At 36.3% G+C, this 22,394-nt stretch overlaps 1 protein-coding gene across 2 annotated transcripts in view; it reads right to left on the bottom strand.

The window, feature by feature from the left end:
- slc6a15 (solute carrier family 6 member 15) overlaps positions 1-12,229 on the bottom strand; it is a 31,089-nt gene extending 18,860 nt beyond the window's left edge. Inside the window, exons 1-2 of one of the 2 annotated variants that reach the window (XM_041255227.1) lie at positions 12,031-12,229; positions 4,454-4,944 (exon numbers count right to left, since the gene is read on the bottom strand). In XM_041255227.1, the coding sequence (XP_041111161.1) occupies positions 4,454-4,745 (292 nt within the window). In that variant the 5' untranslated portion in view covers positions 4,746-4,944; positions 12,031-12,229. Of the gene's footprint in view, positions 1-4,453; positions 4,945-11,906; positions 11,972-12,030 lie in introns of those variants that run through there. The other variant, XM_041255228.1, reaches the window with a different exon arrangement.
- Positions 12,230-22,394: the final 10,165 nt, after the last annotated feature.

Genomic DNA, 22,394 nt, shown 5'->3' with positions numbered 1-22,394 from the left:
TTGTCTATTTGTTTAACTGTTATGCACAACAGTGTTTTTAGTTATTGGTTCTGTTAAAAAACGAATGTTTGTTATTTATTTTGAAAATTCAAATGTCAATGTATCGATTATCGTTGCTAAATGCCAATACTATAATCGAATAAGAAATTAGGGTGCCGATTGCACCACTAGCATCTATTTTTCACAATGAATTCTGATAACGTGACCTTCTCCACAATGTTACTTCTTATTGCATTGGAAGAGGTGTATAATATATATCTATATATCATATATATATATATATATATAATATATATATATATATATACAGGGCCTATTCTACATCTCAAAGTTTATGTATCATTCCAATCCAATTACTAGAAATTGGATCACATTGGTGTCAGCAGGCAATTTGCACAATATATCTTAGCTTGTCCCAGTTGATTTTCAAGTCACTTCTCAGTGAAACATAAGAATCAGAAGGGAGCATACACACCACAAAATTCAAAGGAAAAAAAATGAACTGACAGGCAGGTTCGTGTCATCAAAGGCAAGCTGTTCAAAGATAAAATGGGTCGTTTCATTCAATTCTGCCCTACTTACCTTTCTGGCAATTTGGGTTTACATGTAGTTTTCTACATGTAGTTTTTTTTTTTGTAGTTAGGTAGAGCTATTCTCCTTCAAAATTCAAATGAGCTAATTAATATTAAAATATGGGAGGGTATATTTAAATGTTTCTGTCAGTTACATTTTGACCTTGCACAATAACCCAGACAAAGCATAACACAAATAACAAAAAAATACCAAAATTACATAAAAGAGCGCTTTGTACTGTCCAAGCATTATTTGCATTAACATGTTTTGACTGCATATAATGTGTGTATATATATATATATATATATATATATATATATTCTTACAGAAGGGTGGCTTCAGCAGTTCTGATCCATATGGTACTCTACGAACTGAGCTAAATTCCAGCACTTGACATTCATGATAAAAACAATGTACAATAGAATGTTGTTACATTTTTGGTTAGTGGATCGAACAAGCTGATATTAAGTCCCATATTTGCCGCATATTCATGTTTTCTTTTTTGTGAAACAAATCTTGCCCAATGAATTAGGTTTAACAGAATTTACTAACAACTCTATACATGGTTGCAAAACCCTGGTGCTGAGGTCAGCAGCCTGCAGCAATAATTTAGACACCATTGGCACAAATTCCCAGTTATGCTAATTTAATATATTGTGGGGTACAAACATGACTTTTTTTTCTTGGTTGGTACTTCTGACCGATGCTACTTAAAACTAGTGTAACATGAATTTGCATATTATGTTACTGCTAAGGGACTGAAAAGTCTAAACCTAAAGTAATCAGTTATCACTAAACATGAAAATTACAAAGTATAAAAGATAAAAAAGCTATCATTTTATGCTTTGCAAAGGGCTTTATTATTATTATTATTATTATTATTATTATTATTATTATTATGCAAAGAGCTGTATTTTTTTTTCTTTGTAGTATCTTCAGTATTTTGTATACCTTTGCTTATAAATCAACTAAATTATAAAGAACTATCATTTTAGGAGTTACCTGCAAATTGCAATAATTTTAAACTTTGAATAAATGGTGTCACATAGAAAAAAAACATACTGAATGAAGGTTTCTAAACCTCTCGTATGCTTATTTTATTTATATTATTATTACTGTGATATTTTCAGCAGTTCTCAGTTGTTAACAAATAATGCCTTCTTACAGCCTTTAGTTAGAAGCCTCATGAACATATGTTATGGATCTAAAACCTATTGCCATGCAAAAAAAAAAAAAAAAAAAAAAAAACCCTGTCAATTTGTGCAGATTTACCCACCCTTTTAAGATGTATCGCGTTTTGTCCGCTCACTTCCTGTAGCATGTGCTTAGCATGTGTGTGCTACGTCATTCTCACGACAATGGAGAGAGAGTTTGTAAACTGCATGTAAACCAAGCTTTGGAGGATGTTCTGTTAAAATTACTTAGTATTATCCAGGGGATTCTTTAGATCTGTACTAAGCTTTTGTCTCAGATATTTTTTAGCTTATCATTTGAAGATCAAAGTACAGATGAATGTCACACTAAACCCCTCGAAAGGTTTACAATATGGCAAAAATGACAGCTGAGAGGAGCGGGATGCGTCTTCAAGAGAGTCAATGCTCAATTAACTTGGAAAATTAAAAAAAAATGTATATGCTTATGTATTAACCGTTCTAAACATCATAAATAAGTTAGCACACTGTTCACAAACCATGCAAATGAAATTTGAATTCCACTTTTACCTCCAATTAGAACATGCCGTAATTAAATATGTAACTGATGTCATTTAAAACTCAGTGGAAAAACTGACAGGAGGAGGCACTGAAAAGTGGGTAGAGTGTGGTCTGCTGTTGCTTACAGTCTTGAGTTGCGGGATGTTTCCATGACAACAAGTGCTGTGAAAATCAACCTTCAAGTAGAGTTAGAGGGACAGTCCAGATCATATTTTATAAGAAGCTTTCCCTGTCTCATTTCTATTCCTGGGCTTTACTGAATAGTTTCTGTATTCCCAGGTCAGGGATGCTGAAAGGAAAGCAGCACAAACAGACTGTTCATATAATATGAAAGGATTACACTCTAATAGAATTGGAACATCTTCTATAAGTATCTCATGTCAGGTTATTTTTACACTCAGATTCTTTGATTTGGTGGATAGTAAAATTAGAAAAAAGGCAGAGAAATCTGGTTTCAGTACAAAAGATTACACAAGTTTGTATCTGTGTATGCAACACAGTATCGTATCAGAGTATAAGGTTGTAAAAGTATTTGTGATCTCATGCTGGTTACTATTAAGCTCCAAACACAACCACACACAGGCCCTGCTTATCCTATCTGCAAGGTCACTGAACACAGGGATTATTTTGTGTCATTGCATACTTTTAATAAATCATTAAGAAGATTACATCAGGCTACTAATGTGAACCTTAACAGTGAATACTGCTGTTTGGCAACAAATGTAGTACTCATTTGTAGAGACACCGTATTGTCTAAACCTGAGCGGTCTGGAAAAAATAATAGATAATTACATTGAAATTCCAATGATCAAAATTCAGTTATTGAAAATATACATTTCTTAAGGCTAGTGGTTCCTATTGGTTTAGACATAACACATGACACACTAATGCCAACGCTTAAACTATATTGAACTAATGTATAGGTGTACATCATAGCTGCAAATATAACACACTCAGATGTTCTATCGGTTGAGTTAACTCCTGGTAGCATGAATTGTACCCAGTTTCTAAAATGTCCCCACATGTAAATCATTTTGCCATGCGCTAAAACTGTTGCCTTGAACTGCAGAGAGTCCCCGTTAAGAATATGAAACACAAGTGTTTCTAACAGCTATAGCAAATCATTCACTCTTACTCTTTTTGGCATTCTACAAACACCCCACACCAGGTTTGGATGACAGAATAAGGAATAGCTGTGGATTCCTTTGTAGTTGTCACTGCTTGTTTAAGCCTCAGGTAATTGGCTGGGTCAACCACTACAAGAGACCTGTGAATTTTAACTATCATCCTTATTACTGAGAATAGCATAACTACACACAAGAACATAATTAGTCTAACATTTTATGTCATATATAATACAGATCGTAGCCTACTATATGACATAGCTCTCAGCCATCCTCTTTCATCTGGGGATTAAAATGTAGTTGTCTAGTAATAACACATCACAGGACAGTTTGGATTAACACAAATCACAACAACACCCTTTCACCTCAAATGTACTAGGAGACAATAATAATTGACTAGTCGATCCCAGAAAATGAACAATTTATAACATGTGAGGCACTCAAATCTGTTTTTTTCCTCCTATCTACTGAGTTCCATAGCATTAACATAATATATCATAACTGTATTTTTAAAATCTTTTTAACTAATCACAATAAGTATTATTTATAATAATAATATTTTTGCATGGATTCCAAGCCCAATGGGCTCAGAAGAATTACAGAAAGCACTTACACTTACGTTCACCCGGCAATTTGTTCTGTGTTGACTGACAGTGCTTGGGTGTGGAATCCAGTTTTAACACCCAAAAAAACAAAAACTGTAATTGGAGTCAGGCATGTACGATACATCACTGCAAACTGAAAGCAGAAATATTTGCTATTGTTTTTTTTTTAGTTACAGTCTTGCAAATTCATTGTGTAGTTCTTGTATCATCCAAGCATAGCTTTTGAAACTAAAAACTGATCACTTCAGCATGTGGCTAATGGGAAGATTAAAGTTGCCAACCCAGTGTCCTCAGTAATGTCCGCTTTTATTTCCATTATAAAAAAATGGTCCTACCATAAAATTATCATCGATGCCAATACCACACTTTCCTAGCACATTAACTGACTTCACTGAGAAGAGAAGTTTTCTTAGAAATTAATGGTATTTATTGCACTTACCTCCACCATTTTTCTGACAGAGGTATGGAAATCTCCACACATTGCCCAAGCCGACAGAGAAGCCTACTTGAGCTAAAATATACTGCAGTTTGCTGTTCCAGGCAGGTCTTTCCTCCTCAGTGTCAGAGCCCTCTTCAATATCTCTGTCTTTGTCCTCCTGGGCATCAACGACCATCAACGAACTTTTCTTGAAAGAATCGTCACCAGAGTCCTCGTTGGAAAGCAGGTCTTTGACAGATTCTGTGACATCATCGTCAAGCTCTCTCTTGACGAGCTTACTGTTTTTGGGCATTTGATTAGCAAACGGCTACAAGTGATCTTTTTTGTTTGTTTGTGTTTTTGTTTTTTATCAGGCCCAGTCACTTTGTAACAATGATATGTGGAATTGAGTTACCAGTTTTGTGCAGTTCAAATTATTAGAGTGAATAGCTTTGATAGAATTTGAAAAAAATCTTGGAGTCTTGGTCTTAATTCTTCATTATTACAAATATCTGTAAGAAACAAAAGAAGAATGTGAAAATACTAGAATTTCTATGTGAACAACTACAGAATAGACTGAGCCCTAATTGCACTGCATTGTTGTTTTTTGTTTCTTTTTTATTAATTTGGAGTAATCATGTACTCACACTGACCTGTGTATTAAACGTACAGGTGACCTCTATTCCCACTGTTTGGCCAATCACCTCTTTCATCTCGACAAACCTATGAAGCCGATGTTACAAAGCTACTGATTAATGGAGTTATTTGTGACTGAGGTTGCTGTAAACCCACAACAGCTGATTTTAATCTGTAGCCCAACTCCAGGTGCAAGTACACTTACAAGTTGAGCTACTTGGGACCACTGTGTTTTTTATGTTTCTGATGATTGATGATCAATTACACAATCAACTGAGTTAATGAGTTTATTTATATTAGGTAATTTTTACCACTGTAATAAAGTAATCAGCTGAAATATTTAGAAGCAAGTTGGCCACTAGAAGGGTGGCCTCAGGAAATGTAAATCACACTTTTTTATGACTCATCCCCCTTGATGTAGAGAAACTAGGGTGTAGGACATTCCCCAATTTAACCTTTTCTAGCACATTCTTTAATAGCTTTTATATTGTTTAGAAGAGAAGTGTTAAAGTGGCTTATTTTCTTATGGCTTGGTGATTATATTAGTCTTTAATATATTTTATAAAAGATCCCCATAGTAAAAGCAAAGCTAAGTGTAATAAAGCATTGGTAAGCACTGTAAAGAAAAGCGAGGTATGGTAAACCATATTAATAAACGGGTAAACTATGGTAGATGCATAATACTGTATAACCATTGGAAAAGCAAAATGGCATGGAAAAATACTGTAGCAAACTTTTTAGGGGCTGTACTAGTACCAAATTATTATTATTATTATTATTATTATTATTATTATTATTATTTAGTAGATGCTTTTATCCAAAGTGACTTACAGAAAATTAAACAAAATATAAAAATATATAAATTACAGGCAATAAAAATACAACACACACACACAAACACACACACACACACACACACATATATATATATATATATATATATATATATATATATATATATATATATATATATATATATATATATATACACATACATATACAAAATAATTATAAAGTAAATACAAAAAGGTATATAAATAAGAATTTACAAATAAAGATTGAATAAGTGGGTTTTGAGAAGATGACGAAAGGCAGTAAAAGACTAAACAGTCCAAATGTACAGTACGTGTAATTAACGTACTAGGGACTATTATAATGTCACATATTAATATTAACCATTAGCGGTCCATTTTTTCAGCGCTTGTCAGGCACGTCAGGTCCAATTTTTTTTTCAGAGTAAAACTGGTTTAAAAGGCACTGAATCACAAAAGTACACCCAGTACTGCATCTCCAGCAAAGCCCCACCCCTTGTTGGCTGTATTTTTCACATACCTCTTTATAGACATGCATACTGATAAATCCTCTCCTAATCACTCGTTTTATCACCAAACTCAATAATGTGACCCAAGTCATTACTTTATTACTATAACATTTCAAAAAGCTCTGCAAATGTTTGTGATATTCTTTGAGTGCTGGATGCAGAAGCAGCTGTCTCCTTTGTTTATGTCTGTGTTATCTCTGTGGTGCATGGGGCTATCAAATATGCCTTTTTTTCTTCAGCTTCATTCGGTTCCTATCAGTCTCACTCGGCCATTGAAAGGTTTTCTCTGCTTTTTCCGGAGAAAAAATGACTAGAGACCTGTGCATTATGTCTTTTTGATGATGCTGGACAGAGTCCAACATCAGACTGGATACATAATGTCGGACCTGGTCCGACATTGGACCGCAAAGGGTTGTGATTGTTTGGATAAAGGCATCTGCCAAATAAATAAAGTTATAATAATTTATGAGGCAGAAGCCAGTCCTGCGAAAGGGACTAATAGAATAAAGACTAAGTGCTTCTGACTTTAGTAACAAAATAGGAGTTTCCCCTGACTACTGTGAGTACTGCCCTCAGGGAGGTGAGGCCGAACCGATCGACCTCCAAGGCTGGGGAGCGAGGATCTTCCATCAAGAAGAAACTAAGGAAGGATAGCGGATGAACTAAGGTCAACTAAATTAAGTTAACTCAACCCAATTAAAGGGATAATTAGAGTCAGCTGTCTGAATACTTTGGTTAACAATCAGGGCTGATTTGGGCCAGCCCTGCCCGATATAAATCTGACTAACTTTGGCCCTTACCATCAGAGTGAAGTTGTCAGCACACAGGTTCTAGAGGCACATCATGCCACGATTAAAAGAAATTCCTGAAGACCTCCGGAAAAAAGTTGTTAACACCTATCAGTCACGAAAGGGTTACAAAGCCATTTCTAAGGCACTGGGGCTCCACCAAACCAGAGTCAGAGCCATACTGTCAAAATGGAGAAAGTTTGGGACAGTAGTGAACCTTCCCAGGAGTGGCTGTCCTGCCAAAATCCAGGGTAAGGTCAGTGTTCATGACTCCACCATCAGAAAGACACTGGGCAAAAATGGGATTCATGGCAGAGTAGCAAGGTGGAAACCACTGCTCACTAGAAGAACATGAATGTTCGTCTCAAGTTTGCCAGATGACTCAAAAGTGGAACTTTTTGGCCAACGTGGGCCCTGTTATGTCTGGCGAAAACCAAACACCATTCCACAGTAAGAACAGTCAAGCATGGTGGTTGTAGTGTCATGATTTGAGATATATATACCATTTAAAAACAATTATTTGACATGCCGATTTTGTATATCAATGTACATTTACGCTAGAAGCGCACAGAGAAATAGGAACACAGTTTATTTCAGGCACTGACTGTTCCGCTATGCGGCTGGTGTGAAAGCCTGCATGGCACAGTATTCTAAAAAAATAAATAAAAAAAGAATGTTGTATTGGTGTGAAAGGACCTTATAACAAAAACAGAAAGAATGTAAGCTGCTGCAGCAGGAGCGGTGCCAGAGGTTTTTCGCCCTCATGCTCCACTCAGGCACTTTACCCACTCCAATCAAAATGGTCCCACTCTATGGTTGAGGTTGATTCTATGGTACTATAACCCCCCCTCCCCCACACACACACACATACACACACACAAAATGTGTAAAATGTCTAAGACTCCCGACGGGTCAAGTCCGAGACCAAGTCCCGACGGGTCGAGTCTGAGACCAAGTCCTGACGGGTCGAGTCCAAGACCGATTCCCGTCAGGTCGAGTCTGAGACCAAATCCCGACGGGTCGAGTCCGAGACCAAGTTCAGACAGGTCGAGTCCAAGACCGATTCCCGTCAGGTCGAATCCGAGACCGATTCCCGATGGGTTGAGTCCGAGACCGATTTTCATGAGGTCGAATCTGAGACCAAGTCCCGACGGGTTGAGTCCAAGACCGAGTCCAGACGGGTCGAGTCCGAGGCCGAGTCCGAGTCCAGACAGGTCGAGTCCGAGACCGATTCCCGTCAGGTCGAATCCGAGACCGAGTCTCGACGGGCTGAGTCCAAGACCAAGTCCCGACGGGTCTAGTCCAAGACCTTTAAAGTCTGGTCTAGAGGCCGGTCTCGAGTCCTACAGCACTGTTAATTATGAGACCTGACTGTGCCCTAATCAGGGTTCCAACCTAACCAGCTGTGCTTTGTGTCTGGAATTGAATTTAGTACCTCACAGACAGAATCGGTGCAATGGCACATTAGCATGCCAATTTCATGCTTGGGTTGAGAATACTTTGGGGCAGACATTCAGTGGCTGGGTTTGTTCAGATCAGTCACCAATTACTGCTAAAGTATATGAATTTGTCTTTAAAATGAATGAAACCAGTTGATCTGCTGTTCCTATTTCTATAATTTATGCCATACAAAGGGGGAGGGTTTACAGGCAAATCTTATGTGATTTATTTTACCTCCATACAGATCAATAATGATGTGCTTAATGATGGTCAGTGTTAAATGAGATTTTGTAACTTCCTATGTAATACAGGAGAAATCCACTACAGAAATTGCCATAAGGAGGCAGTGTTGAATTCATACTTTTACTGCCACCTTATGTTTCTGTCTGATTCATAACGCCACTTCAATGTATCCTTATTGTTGGTAAAGTGATGAAAGGTTAATAGAACTGTGTGTGCCGCCTTCACTGATTAGAAGACTGTGACTGAATCATGGATATGTAAAGGGCCACAAATAGCTTGCCCATAAATGACTGGCTCCTAATTTGTGTCAGTATCAATATTACTTAAAAATGAGAATGTTTATTTTTTGTGTTGATGTGGTAGAATGTTTGAGTTTTTATTTTAGTCTGGATTTTATAAAATCGGTTGCATTAATTGATTAATAAGCATTTTTGGCTTGTCCACAATGAAAGCTGCTTTTTAAAAAAACAACATAATTGCCCAAACTCATGCAATTTCACAAACTACAATTTCACACCTAACACACAAAAACTGTATTGTTACAAAGCTGTGACCTTAAGATTACCTGTGATGCAGCCAGCGTGTAATATGCTGTTAAACATAACCAGACATCTGCTTGAGCAGTATGTCATGATTGGACAAGAGACCACATGGCAGAAAAACCTCAATATATATCAGTTTCAAGGGCATTTCTAAAAAAAGATAAATCAGTTCCTCCCCCCACAATGCTGCTGCTCAGTACACACAGAAAATGGAATTTCCCACCAACTAAATATCGGAAAAAGGCCACACAATTGATATTTGGTTATTTCTTATCAAAATGGACTGGCTATGACAACACATAATCATTTTTTGTTCTATGTTTTATTGCATAACTAAACTAAACGCACTTTCTTACATTTATTTAACATGGCCTATTTATTAGTACAGTGTAAGTAGTACAAATCCCATCTGAACAGTTTTATATATGGTAAATCACCCAAAATTGGCAATTTCTTTTTCTCACTTAACCCTCATTAAATACTTTAAAAAAATTATCAATTTAACAACTGTTATTATGCCTCATCACTTCAATCCACTTACCAATCACTGAAACAGATCAACCTGCAACATCCGTTTCTGAAGTCATGGTCTATTTTCAGCTGCCAATCATTAACAAGCAGCCTTGTGTGAAGCCTTGTGTGAAGCACTTGGCCAGTAGGTGTCACTGAAACATGATTAGGATAATTAACCCTTGGCAATCTTTCCTCACCAACCCACAGGCACACAAAAGCCAATGCAACACTCCCTGTGACGCCTGAGCCAAGATTGTCAACTCAGCACACCCAAAAAATGAAACCAGCGAGCTCCTGATTGTGTGACGCACCGTCCATTCACACACCGGTGTTCCTTTACTGGATGAGCCACTTGGGGCTCTTAATTTGAGTTGATTTTTTAGTAAATTTCTGCAGCCTCTAGCATAGAGTAAAGGGACATCACAAGAATCACAAAATGAACATAGAACCATATATGCATAATGTTGGTATGCACATGTGGTTTGTGTTGAGGCCATAAAACTGTTTAGCATTCAAGTTTACTAAATGTCGCAGTCAAGATAAAAAGATGAACTACAGCCTTGGACCAGCCTTGAACTCAAAACAAAATTCGGCTTTGAACTTGGATAGCACATTTGAAAGACCATGTCTTGTTAAAGAATGATAGCATTAAGATATTAGCTCGCCACCCTGAAGTGTTTGAATACTGCAGACTGGAAGAATGTCAGCTCACTGTCAGTGCATCACCATTGGGGTGGATTGGGGGATTGGGGTGATCTAAACCGGTTTTGCTGTTCACAAACACAAATGAGATGTATTTCTGTTTTTCTTCACTGTGGTGTTAAACCAATCTTCTCACTTTTACAGATTGGTTTGCAGCATTGTATCAGGTTAAACATCAGTACAGTAACATAAGTTACAGTGAAGATATTCTGGGTGTTTCAAAGAGGTTTCCGTTTTTGAAAGTCACTTCCAATACCGTCTGCCACTGGTTAATTGCAATTGAAACACGTTAATACCAATTAGGAATCCCTTTTGCATGGCCTTCTAGAAAATGTAGATCACATTTATTGAAAATGAATACTTCTGTATTGTATACACTGGGTGTACCATAACCTACATCTTTAGAGCAAAGTGTCATTACACAATGTGCGTTCTGCAACATTAGGTATACAGAAATTCTCTGCTCTCTAACACCAGCTAGTTAGCTGCTAATCAAAGTAAAATAATATTTACGTGTATTTATTTATTTTATAAAACCCAGCGTTTAGTGCAATGCCAGCTTAAAAAAGGATACATGTCTATCTATTTTAACAATAGAGAGTGCGGCGCTGTACAGCTGCTTGGTTATTTGCATATGAACCCAAACACAACCACCTCATAGCTTCCACCTTCCACCGGCATCCCTCATGAAATACCGGATATGAGTATATTAGGACCATTCTGTTTTACCGCTACCATATTCCAAACTAGTACCATACATCAAAACACACAATGACACACTAGGTACTGCACAATAATTTCCATTTTGAAATCGTCTGAAATAGTGGTGCACATTGATGTAGGATGATACAGCCTTCCCGTTTTATCCGCGTGGTTTAAAACGATTAGGAGATTATCTGCTTTAGCAGCTACACCAGTAGCCTCGTTTAAATAACTGTCCTCCGACATTTTATTTTTTATAAAAATTAAGAAAATATAACAAATAAAATGACCCGCACATATATAATTATATTTTACGTGAATACCGTCTAACAATAATAATCAATGTTTAATATCGTTAAGTAAAACTGTTACAATTCGGATAAGCACTATGAAATGCAGAAATTTAAAACCATTAAACTCCATATCAATATCAATTACAAACTTGATGCTTTATTCCTTTACTAATATGTATTCAATTTATAAGACATACATTTTTTATAGTTGTTTTATTTATATAATGTTATCATTTGACATAAATCTGATAATGTTCATATTAGGAAGAATGAAATCTATAGAGAAATACTCACACACACCCAACACCGCTCTGCATCATTTACCGGCGTGTATATGCAAGATTTCATCATACACATAGCCTTTCAAAAAAGAATGCTTACATAAAATAAAATTACAATATTGAAAAAAATGTTTTACCTGTAACCAAGTTCAAGAGGTAATCTGGAAAAAATTATAAATATGATATTTGTTTCCCCGCTTTTTTTGTTTTGTTTTTTGCGGGAGATAGGATTTATTTTCTTCTGACAATGCTGCAGTTGCAGCGGCACATGTACATGCACTTTACGTTTGAGTGACTGGCACTGCCTCCAGTCTGCCGCACCTTCTCCTGCTAAGCTTGCTTCTATGCAGGAGAGTGTTGTGTAAAACCAATTCTCACTCAGGGGGGAGTTCCCCGCACTTCGCACAATACCGGCAGAGAAAAAAAAAAAAAAAAAAAAAAAAAAAAAAAAAAAAAAAAATGGCCCACACGTGAATATATCCGTAGAAATCAAACGTGAAATGTGATCTTCACAAACAGACTACCGCTGTTTATCCGTATTTGCTGTTTGAAGATTTTTTTTGTACCCCTGTGAGAGTGTGGTTAAACCTGGTAGTGGTAGCCGTGTAATGACCTACAACGATTGTATCCTTCTTTACGTTTTGTTGTGGTCCATGTTTAAAACTAGAGCTAATGTAGAAGCAGCGTCAGTGTATTTTAACATGGCTAGGTTATAAATCCCGAAAAACTAACAACTGAAAAAATGCATAAATAAATACAATACAAATATGATTTGCTACTCTGGAGAATATGATTTTGTGGTAGACTTTTCAGCAGTAGCCTACGTGTTACATTTCTTGTGATATTCTATCCAGTCTTGTGTCTGCATGACACTGGCAGTGCAGGTATAACGTTCTATCACACTCTGCTCTTGAACTAGTGCCCGTCAGAGGCTAGTAAGGTGGTCCATGTTCTTTCTTTTAGCAGCGGTACATTACAAAAACGCTCCTGAAACGAGTGAGACTTGGCATGTATACGTAGCACTGTTATAACATCCTAAAAATGAAAGCGAAGTATACGTTTAATGTGTTTCATATGAATAACACATATCGTAAAATTAGGACAAATTCCCAAGATACTTAAACTACCGGTATCAGACTTGGTACAAGAGAGGGGGGAATTGTTTGAACTACTGGAACGCTGCCTGGGTTAGGCGTTTAAAGATGTTTAAGGAAAACCATACAACATACATCTTCAGTTCTTATGCCATAATTCTCTTATTGTCCCTTGTCTGTTCGTTGTTTACATTACCATTAAAACAGGATACCTCTGTCTGTTTTAGGACGTCTATTAAATACATTTCTGGTTAAATTTGTATCTGTAATACTGCATCAACCTTCCTATACATTATTGCATTCATAACTTCATTACCTAGCGGTATTGGTAATTACCCATGGGTAATACTGTGGGGACAACGTTAAAATCTGGATAATTGATTCAATCAAATAATTAAGAATGTGGCTGGATTAAAATATCTTGGGCCAGATTTCCTACTTTGGAGAGGGCAGGCAATTTGCCTACAGTTTGCCCACAGAGTAATATTTAGGCCAGGCAGTGACAGGTCCAGCTATCTGGATGCTGTAAACATGAAGAGTCTTTTGGAGGCAGCCACAATACAAATTTAAGCTATACATTCTTAGCTTTCCATATTTAGTGACATAATTTACACTTAACACATTGGTGTCTGTTTAAAAAAATAAAAAAAATAAGTGTTACTGTACAATACTTCATCCATTATGTCAACATTTGATCTCATGCTTTTCTTTTTAGTATGATAATAGTCATACTATGGATTGCATCAGAAAGAATAGAGATCTATGCACACCCATAGGGGGCAGATTCATATCACCAACACATTAAGTTATAACTGTAAGAAACTGTAGAAAAATGTTGTTGCCAAATACATGCATATAATTTTTTTTTTAAATGGTCTTTAAAATAAATACTGTTCATTATTAAAATCTGTAGTCTTTTTTTTTTTTACTGGATAGAGTAAATAAGGTCCTGTTTTGAAGCAGGTGAAAACACAAAGGACAATTTTCGAACAGGAATAAAGTATTAGAGTAGTGCTAGTCATAGGAGTCTTAGTATTATTATACATGGTTTCCTGCTAGTTTTACCTTTACAATATTTGTATTCCTAGAGACTGTCCTAACAAGGTACTTGATTTTAGCCTTTTAAAAGACTTCATTGTTCAGTACTTTAAGCTTTTTTCTCAAATAAAAGAGATATATGGTCTGACTGTGGTCGATTTCATATGATTCTTTCAATATCATTATTATAAAATTCATTTTTACTATGAACCAGTTTGATTAATTTATGGAAACAATACTGATTCATTTCCAGCACTTTCGATTCACTAGATCACGGACCTATTCCACCAGACTATTGTAGGTTCATGACATGCTTCCCTGCTTAAATCAGCAACTTTATAAAATATGATTTTTGGAATTCAAATAAAAACGCTTATTTCGGTTCAGACAACTGACATATGAAGTGCTTTCAACAATTTTCTTTTACCATATTCTCTGTGATTATTTACGTTCCAGGCCACAGGAAACAGATTCAGTAAATAATCACCAATAATAGAGAAAGTGATAGTTCCACATTTATAAATGTTCAATAAAAAATATATTCTTTGCTTTTCTTGAAATGATTAAATAATGTCTAGTAATTCAATTTTATTTTTAAGATGTTCCTTCTTCGCTTTCACAGTTATACTGAATGATTAAGACAAAACTTGATTTAAAGGATTACAACTAAATTTCTGTATTGTTATAAATAATGAAATTAATTTGAATTCTTGCACACAAATACAAAAATTCATTATCACAAAGCACTTTTTAGAAATAGCTAACTACAGGTCTGGAGCCTATGGATTTTTAATTAGCTATTTTGACATTATCTTTGCTATACATTTTGTACCTTGATGAACTGGCATAACGATTGTTGTATAACACCTGAATTTATTCACATAGTAGTGATTAAAAAACAAATTATTTTGAACACTAATTATCTCATGTTTTTGGCCACAATTGTTGATTTGTTAACAGAAACATGTTTGTTTGTTATTTCAAGTCCTTAGATGTGTTTTAATGGTTGGTCTCAAGCTAAAAAACTAAAAAATGAAAATGAGATCACTTTTTTACCCATACAAATAGATGGTATGGTATGTTCTTGGTTTATATTTAAAATCCCAAGGCCACGGACACTCAAGAAATAACTTTTTCTCTGTCCTAGATCTGTTCCTTCCTGGAGGGAATTTAGTACACTTAGTACAATATTAGACACATATAAAGATAAGTGAACTTCACTGGATCAGATTGAGGAGCACATAGTTAACTGCTAAAGTGGTAAAAATGAGAACTGTTTGTAAACCTTTAACAGTCAATATTTGAAATACAGCAGAAATTAAATCACAGTTTAATGCTATTATTGAAATGGTTTTAAGGTTCCAGTTAGCTCTATAGCAAGTCATTTAGTGCTTTATATGTCAAGTGTAAGATTTTAAAATCAGTGCAGTGAGACTAATACATGAGTTATATGAGCCTATTTAGTTGTTCTGGTGAGAAACCTAGCAGCTGTATTCTGAACAATACAATGAAGCTTCTCAGTATCAGACAAAGAAAGAAAAGAGCTAAGTTTTGCAATGTTTCTTTCATAGTTGATAAAAAGACAATTTTACCATTTTTCAAAATATTAGCCTCAAAACTCCAATTCAAATCAAATATGACTCTCAAATTTCTCACATCAGATTTTATATTAAAGGATAGGTTTTCCAAATTTATTTTAGAACCTAATAGCAAAACATACTGTATATCTTATCTGAGATCAATTTGAATACATTTTCAGACATCCAACTTTTGATGTCAGCAGGATATTCTAGTAATGTTGAAACAGCAGTGGTGTCACCAGCTTTCACAGAAATATAAAGTTGTGTGTTGTCAGCATAACAGTGAAAATATACACTGTGTTTATGAATTTTCACCGAGTGGTATCATTTATAAAGAAAATAATATGGGACCAAAAATAGAGCCATGTTGAACATAGTAGATAATCTTGATACAGACTCCCCTTAAGAAACCAGTTCCAGTCTGGCCAAACCAGCTTTTAAGATGGTCAATTAAAATGGCATGATCCACAGCCCTGCTCATAATAAACACAAGCGAGGTTCCCATGCACTACCGCATGGTTTGGGCTCAGACTGAGAGCTTGCAAGTAACTAGCAATGGCTCTATAGGAGAAAAAAGAGAAAATACTTGGGTATCTCTCTTCAAAGGGGGAAGTGTTTAAAATTAAAACAAGTTAAAAAACTCTTCTACAGGTGTGCAAAAAAGTATGAAATGCAGCACTAAGGTGTAAAAGAACTAAAATGGATAGTTAGTCTGCACTCATAGGTAAGTCATTTACCATTGACAAGGGCAGTCTCTGTATCCTGACAGATTTTTCAGTGACACTGCTACTATCCAGAAACCTGTTGAGTTGTTTGACTACTACCTTTTCAAGAACCTTAACTAACAATGGTAAGTTAGAAATAGGTCTAAGGGTCCCAAAATGGCTCCCCTGGTAAAAACACTGCCGTGTTTTATGCAGGATGAGCCATACAACCAGAGATCGCAAGTTGGAATCCTGGTTGTGCAAGGCAGCCCATACTCGCTGGGGATTCCATGGGGGCGCCACATTGTGGAGGTGGGATCCGGCTTAGACGGTTTCTCTTCACAGCCCTGCGGTGACCCCTACAGGCCAGGTGCCGAGTGAGCTTGGGGTCAGAGATTTGCTGGACTGGTCTTTGTCCTTGAGAGCAGGGGTCGGCAACCTCAGCGTAACCTGGGGCAGCTATGGCGGCCCACAAAATGGCTTGTAATACCTGCAGAATACCAAAAAACTTACAGAAACACACTGGGCACAGCATAGAGTTACTGTATTTATTTTTTAAAAAGATGGAAATCTTTGAACAAAGACATTACCGCTATACCGCTGCTATCGTCTTTTCAGTCAACAATCTTAAACCACACATAATTCACAATGTAAAACCAGACAGAATTCAAACAGTGCTTATCTGTGCAACAGCAAAGACAAATAACTAAATAACTATTTAAATGGGTTTCATTTATATTTACTAGCTGCCCATTACTTCTGTGTTTCTCGAAAAAAAAAAAAAAACTCCAACAAAAAATAAGTGCGCAAATAATATTTTGAAGGCACGTGGATTCCCACCAAAACCAGCCATAACACACAAATGCAGGTTTAATCTATTCCCATTTAACATTACATGTGGTTATTAAATTGTACATTTTGCTCCCATCAAGGGGGGAAAAAAAAACATTTCTCTTAAATTAAAACAAACAATTTATTTAATTTGGCCAACTTCACGTCTGTCGTTCCGCTGGCTCAGCACTTTGCATACAGTTACTGCATAAGCATTGATTACGTACTTCCACATGACGTTGGCTGCGTGCCTTGGATTGGAACTGTTGCCTAACAACCACTGACAGACTGCGTGCAGTGTGAGAAAATCACTCCAACAACAACAGCAAACATGCTGGCTGCGTAAATGCCAAGGCGGCGGATCTAATTAACGTTTTTTTTGAAAATGTAAATCATTGAGAAACAAAGAGGGGCCGCCACCAAACCTCAAATGGACTGCCATTGGCTCTTGAGTTCCTGGGTGTAAAAAGACGCCGATTGGCCCATGGGATCGGAGGAAGCCCAATGAGCCTCAGGTCCCTGAGCTGTGGGGGAATTGCCGAGGTGAAGGAGAAACAATAATATTAATTGGCATTCCAAATTGGGAAAAAATCAGGGGTATAATAATTGCCGATTATAAATTTAAAAAAAAAGGTCTGAAATTACTCAAAACAGTACCATCTAAGTATAAGTTTTTAACCAAAGCAGTTTTGAATCAGCTGGAACTATTCCAGTTGAAAGAGATCTATTTAATATATCAAGAACATCATTACACAAATAACTAAATACATCTTTAAGAAATCTAGTTGGTATTGGATCTAAGGAACAGGTTGAAGATTTCATCTTTCAATTGCTTTCTCAACCTCTCTACCAATGTACGATGCTCCATATTAGTATGTTTTGCAGTTCTGCATGGCAAGATAGGCACCAGCAGCTGGCAAATCATGTCATGTTTATGTTACTTCCAGCAATCCCCAACTTTAATGCATTATTTATTTTTTCTCTCTGTGTAACTTTCCATGCATCCTCTTTATGTTCAGGGAAGATATTGTTTCCCTCTTGATCAGATCAAGTTGCATACAGACCCTTTGCACAAAAAAGATCTTGACTACTGTCAAGCGCACTCTATAATATTTTTTCCTTGAAACCTGTGAAGGCCAGTTTGTTTAATAACATCCTTATGTTAACATGATACAGTATTTTGTATGGCAGTTCTTTGTGGGAATCTGCAAAACCAATTACTTTTATTCACACCAATAATTTAATAAGTGCATAATTGACTGTAATTTGGCTGCACTGTAACTGTATTACCGCTATAACTACATTGTGGATGGGTTCACTTCAGACAAAATGTACAGTTACCAGTGGGTTGCTGGGGTTCAAAAGTTCTCTTAAACTGCCTAATACATATCCTTTAGAAATTTAGAAGTGTCACTGTCATAAATGGATCAAAAAAAGTTCATGAATTGATTGGTCTGAAAATGCTTGTGAAAAATATTATTGGTCTCCTTTCAATGATCTCATTACTACAGAACCCCTAAAGGGACACAGTGTAAATTAAAAAGGGAGGCTACTATCTCGAGCACATGACTTACTACCTCATCAGCACGAGATAGTATAGCATCCCATTTTAATTTATACTCCATGTACCTTTAGTTGTTGCTGACACTACCATGCCACACATACAAAACATTTATTTTCCAACATATCAAACACATGCTTTTGTGTCCTTCATAAACAAAACCAGAATCCAAAAAAAGAAAGAAAAAATAGTTATGACAGTTGTAAATATCTGTATACTTGGAAAAGCACTCAATAAATAACTTGTCTCACTACAGATGTGTTAACTATTCTAATTAGCTCTTCCAATTCACATATAGTCCTATGACAACACGAAAACAAACACAGTTGTTCTAGTTTTAGACCTCACCTGACCTGCCCAGTGGTGACTACACATGTTGTCTGAAGTGAACCCACCTACTGTACCACTTAAGCAGTGTGTGCTTGAAAGCCTTGTCAGAACACGAGTCAGGTAAGGGTGCAGTGGCTGCCTTACCTAGCAATTTCCTGTCTTTTTTGGAAATGTCAGCTCTTACTGTCAAGTAAAACATAGTTTTGTGTGTTTAATGCTATATTGTACATCAGCTGCTCCAAGGACCAAGATGAACGTTTAACAAATTTTTTTTTTTTTTTTTCGTAAAACACTACGAGAGATTGGACAGTAAAGCATTTCAGTTATTGGATCACACGCCCCGTTTGGTGAAAATTACTTCATAGAACATAGCCTTGTGGCTGTAGAGCTGCAGTGAAGGCATTCTCCAGTTCATAGTGGAGGTTTGCTGTTGTTATTCAAGTCACTTAGCCTCCTTTGTTCCATCTTTTGGTTTAAAGTGATTCTGCAGATGGTGCATAGTTCACACACCCTAGTCTCTGTAAGTTGCCTTGGATAAAGGCGTCTGCTAAATAAACAAATAATGCAGCAGTCAGCTTTGTTCAGGGGGACTGTATCCTTCTCCTTGACACACCAAAATGCATGTGACAGCAATTACAGGATGTGTGCTACTTATTCCACTGCAGCAGCTGATCAGAGGGATATGAAAGCAAAGTGAGACGGGCAGAAATATTGATTTAGTCTAAAAGTTCATCCTAACACTATCCAGCGATACTGGACTGCAGATAAATGATTCTGAAGATGCAGTTATACTGGATTGCAACAAACATGAGAGGCAAATTGTGATATGAATTAGAATCTGGAACGAATCTGGATTATATTGTATAAATTGGGCAATAACCTGAATAACTATAACACTGTTAACAAACTACATAATTAATTATGTAACTTAATATGAAGCCACCTATACAAATGCTGTTTAGATCAATGATACTCATTTCAATCCAGAACCCTTTTCAAGCCCGGTCCTTCATTATTTAATTGAACAACGGGTTTGATCCAGGCTCTGGAGTTTGAATTTAATAATCAAGGACATGGTTGGGAGTGTCTTAATATTAGTAAGTGCCATCATCAAAGTGGCAGATCCCTTCATGGTGCAGGTTTTACTTCTATAAAGACACTGTGGAGGATGTTGTTATACAAATCTATAGCAGGCAAATAGAATTGAAGAGCAACTCCTGGACTAAGGTGACCATAATAACACAGATTTACCAAAAAATAAAAAAATAAAAAGTATTTGAGTAATTGTACAACTCAGAAGGATTGGGGACATTAAAATTGAATTTGAAGATATTTCCTCTTTAAGGGTGTCAGATATGGGTATCACTTTTCATCCTCAGGTATTGTATAAAGCATATACACTACCATGCAACAATTACTTCCACTACTGTCACAATACTTTTATGAAAATATGTTTAAAAAACAAACAAAACAAAACAAAACAAAACAAAACAAAACAAAGCAGCTTACAGGTATATACTATTCCTAGAGTGAAATTAAGACTAAGCTTCATTGTAAAGATGTCATTGGAGTGGATAAAGTGTCTGTGTTAAACTATTCAGCAAGGCCAAATGCAAAGACTGTTCACATGCTCAGCACCTCAGGTTGCTTTCTAAATACTTCATGTGATGTGCTTGGGTGTGGTAATTTGACCCTCTTATGCTGTCTGTGTTGCATGTTGGAATGGAACATGTGTATTACTACGACTATGACTTTACAGTGTAAATGATATTGTTCTACTTATGAAAAACAGAACATTTCATCGTGTAAAAGTATTTCTTTATTTTGGAGATAATTAGTAGCAACAAGCAGAGACTGGAGGTCCATATACAAAGATCATCTTACAAAGATCATGCTTCCAATGCTCGAATATCAAATGTCTTCCTTTATTTTCTTAACACAATTCTGAGAATCGTTTGGTAATTAACTTTTTTAGGTCTATTTAAACATTTCAAATTCAATGATATAGACAAAGTGCTTCATTCTGGTATCTTTGCAGTGGGTCACATGATCTGATTGCTGCTTGATTAGTGGAGTCTAAACCGCAGCACAGGACCAGATTAAAGGATGTGAGGTCCTACGCTAACCCATAATTTGGGGGCCCTATGCATATTATGGCGAATGGTGTTATTGGCATATTGTTTAATCCGCCCCTGTATCGGGGACCTATACCAAGCCATGTTTTGGGGGCCACCTACATAATGACTCTTCCACAACAAGCAGGGTATTCAAGGCATGAGGCTTGTTAAACTGCTTATGTTTATTGCCTTGTAACATACAACAGAAATCACATGCTAGAGAAAATAATTAAATCTCACTGTTGTTAATGATAATTTAAATTTATATTCAAACATCTGTGGGAACATAGAACACAAAGTGAGGGAACATGGAAAAAAGCTCCAGTCCCTGACAGAAAAATGGAAAGGCTTTAGCACAGGGCTTTTCAAACTTGGTCCTGTGAACCCCCTGTGGCTACTGGTTTTCATTCCAGCTGAGCTCTCACTTTCTTAACTAGACCCTTAGTTGAACTGATAATTTGCTTAATTAGACCTTTCTACTTGTTTTCAGCTCTTAAACAGTTGCATATTTCAAGTTAGTTATAACATTTGACAACACTTGAACTTCAACTGTTCATTGTCATTAACATAACATCCACTGGGTCAGTGGTTTTGTTAGTTTACCAGAAAGTGTAGAACATATTTCTATGAAAGACATGCTATACCTTTAAGAACATAAGTGCCAATTGAGAACACACAGGTTGCTTGTTAGGCTTTCTAATTGTCTTCTCTTTGTAGGTAAACCTACTTAAATCGAGTGAACCATCATTCAACAGAAAATTTTTGTGAACAGAGTGTGAAGGTTGCGGGAGACATATAGACTATCGGGCTGTCTTATTGAGAGTGCTTGAAAACCGGCTTTTGTGTCATTGCATTGAGACGTTCACTCTGTTCTGCCGGTTGCACTATTTTGTAACTTCGGAGATCTACAGTTAAAGTATTCTGTATAGATAAGTACTAAACTTAAATTATTAGCAATCTAGTTTAACAAAAATGGGAATAACTTTTCTGATTGTCTTTACTTATTTTTAGTTTTAAACTTTTGGTAAGTTAGAAAGGGAGAGAAACAAACTCTATGGACTTAAGCCCTTCTTGCTGGCTGCAGAAGGGCAGCCTCCTGCATTATACACCTTTACCTTTACCTTTAAAAATTTCAACCCCCTAATTAAAAAGTTAAGAGGCATACTGTTCCTTTTTGAGACAGGACATGATTTTAAATTGGCCCTAAAACTGTAATAAATAAATGCATAAATTGAGCATGTTTCAT

The sequence above is a fragment of the Polyodon spathula genome, chromosome 7, assembly GCF_017654505.1.
Source record: "Polyodon spathula isolate WHYD16114869_AA chromosome 7, ASM1765450v1, whole genome shotgun sequence".
Taxonomy (NCBI): domain Eukaryota; kingdom Metazoa; phylum Chordata; class Actinopteri; order Acipenseriformes; family Polyodontidae; genus Polyodon; species Polyodon spathula.
The sequence above is the reverse complement of the archived record's forward strand: the minus strand, read 5'-3'. Positions and strand labels throughout refer to the sequence as shown.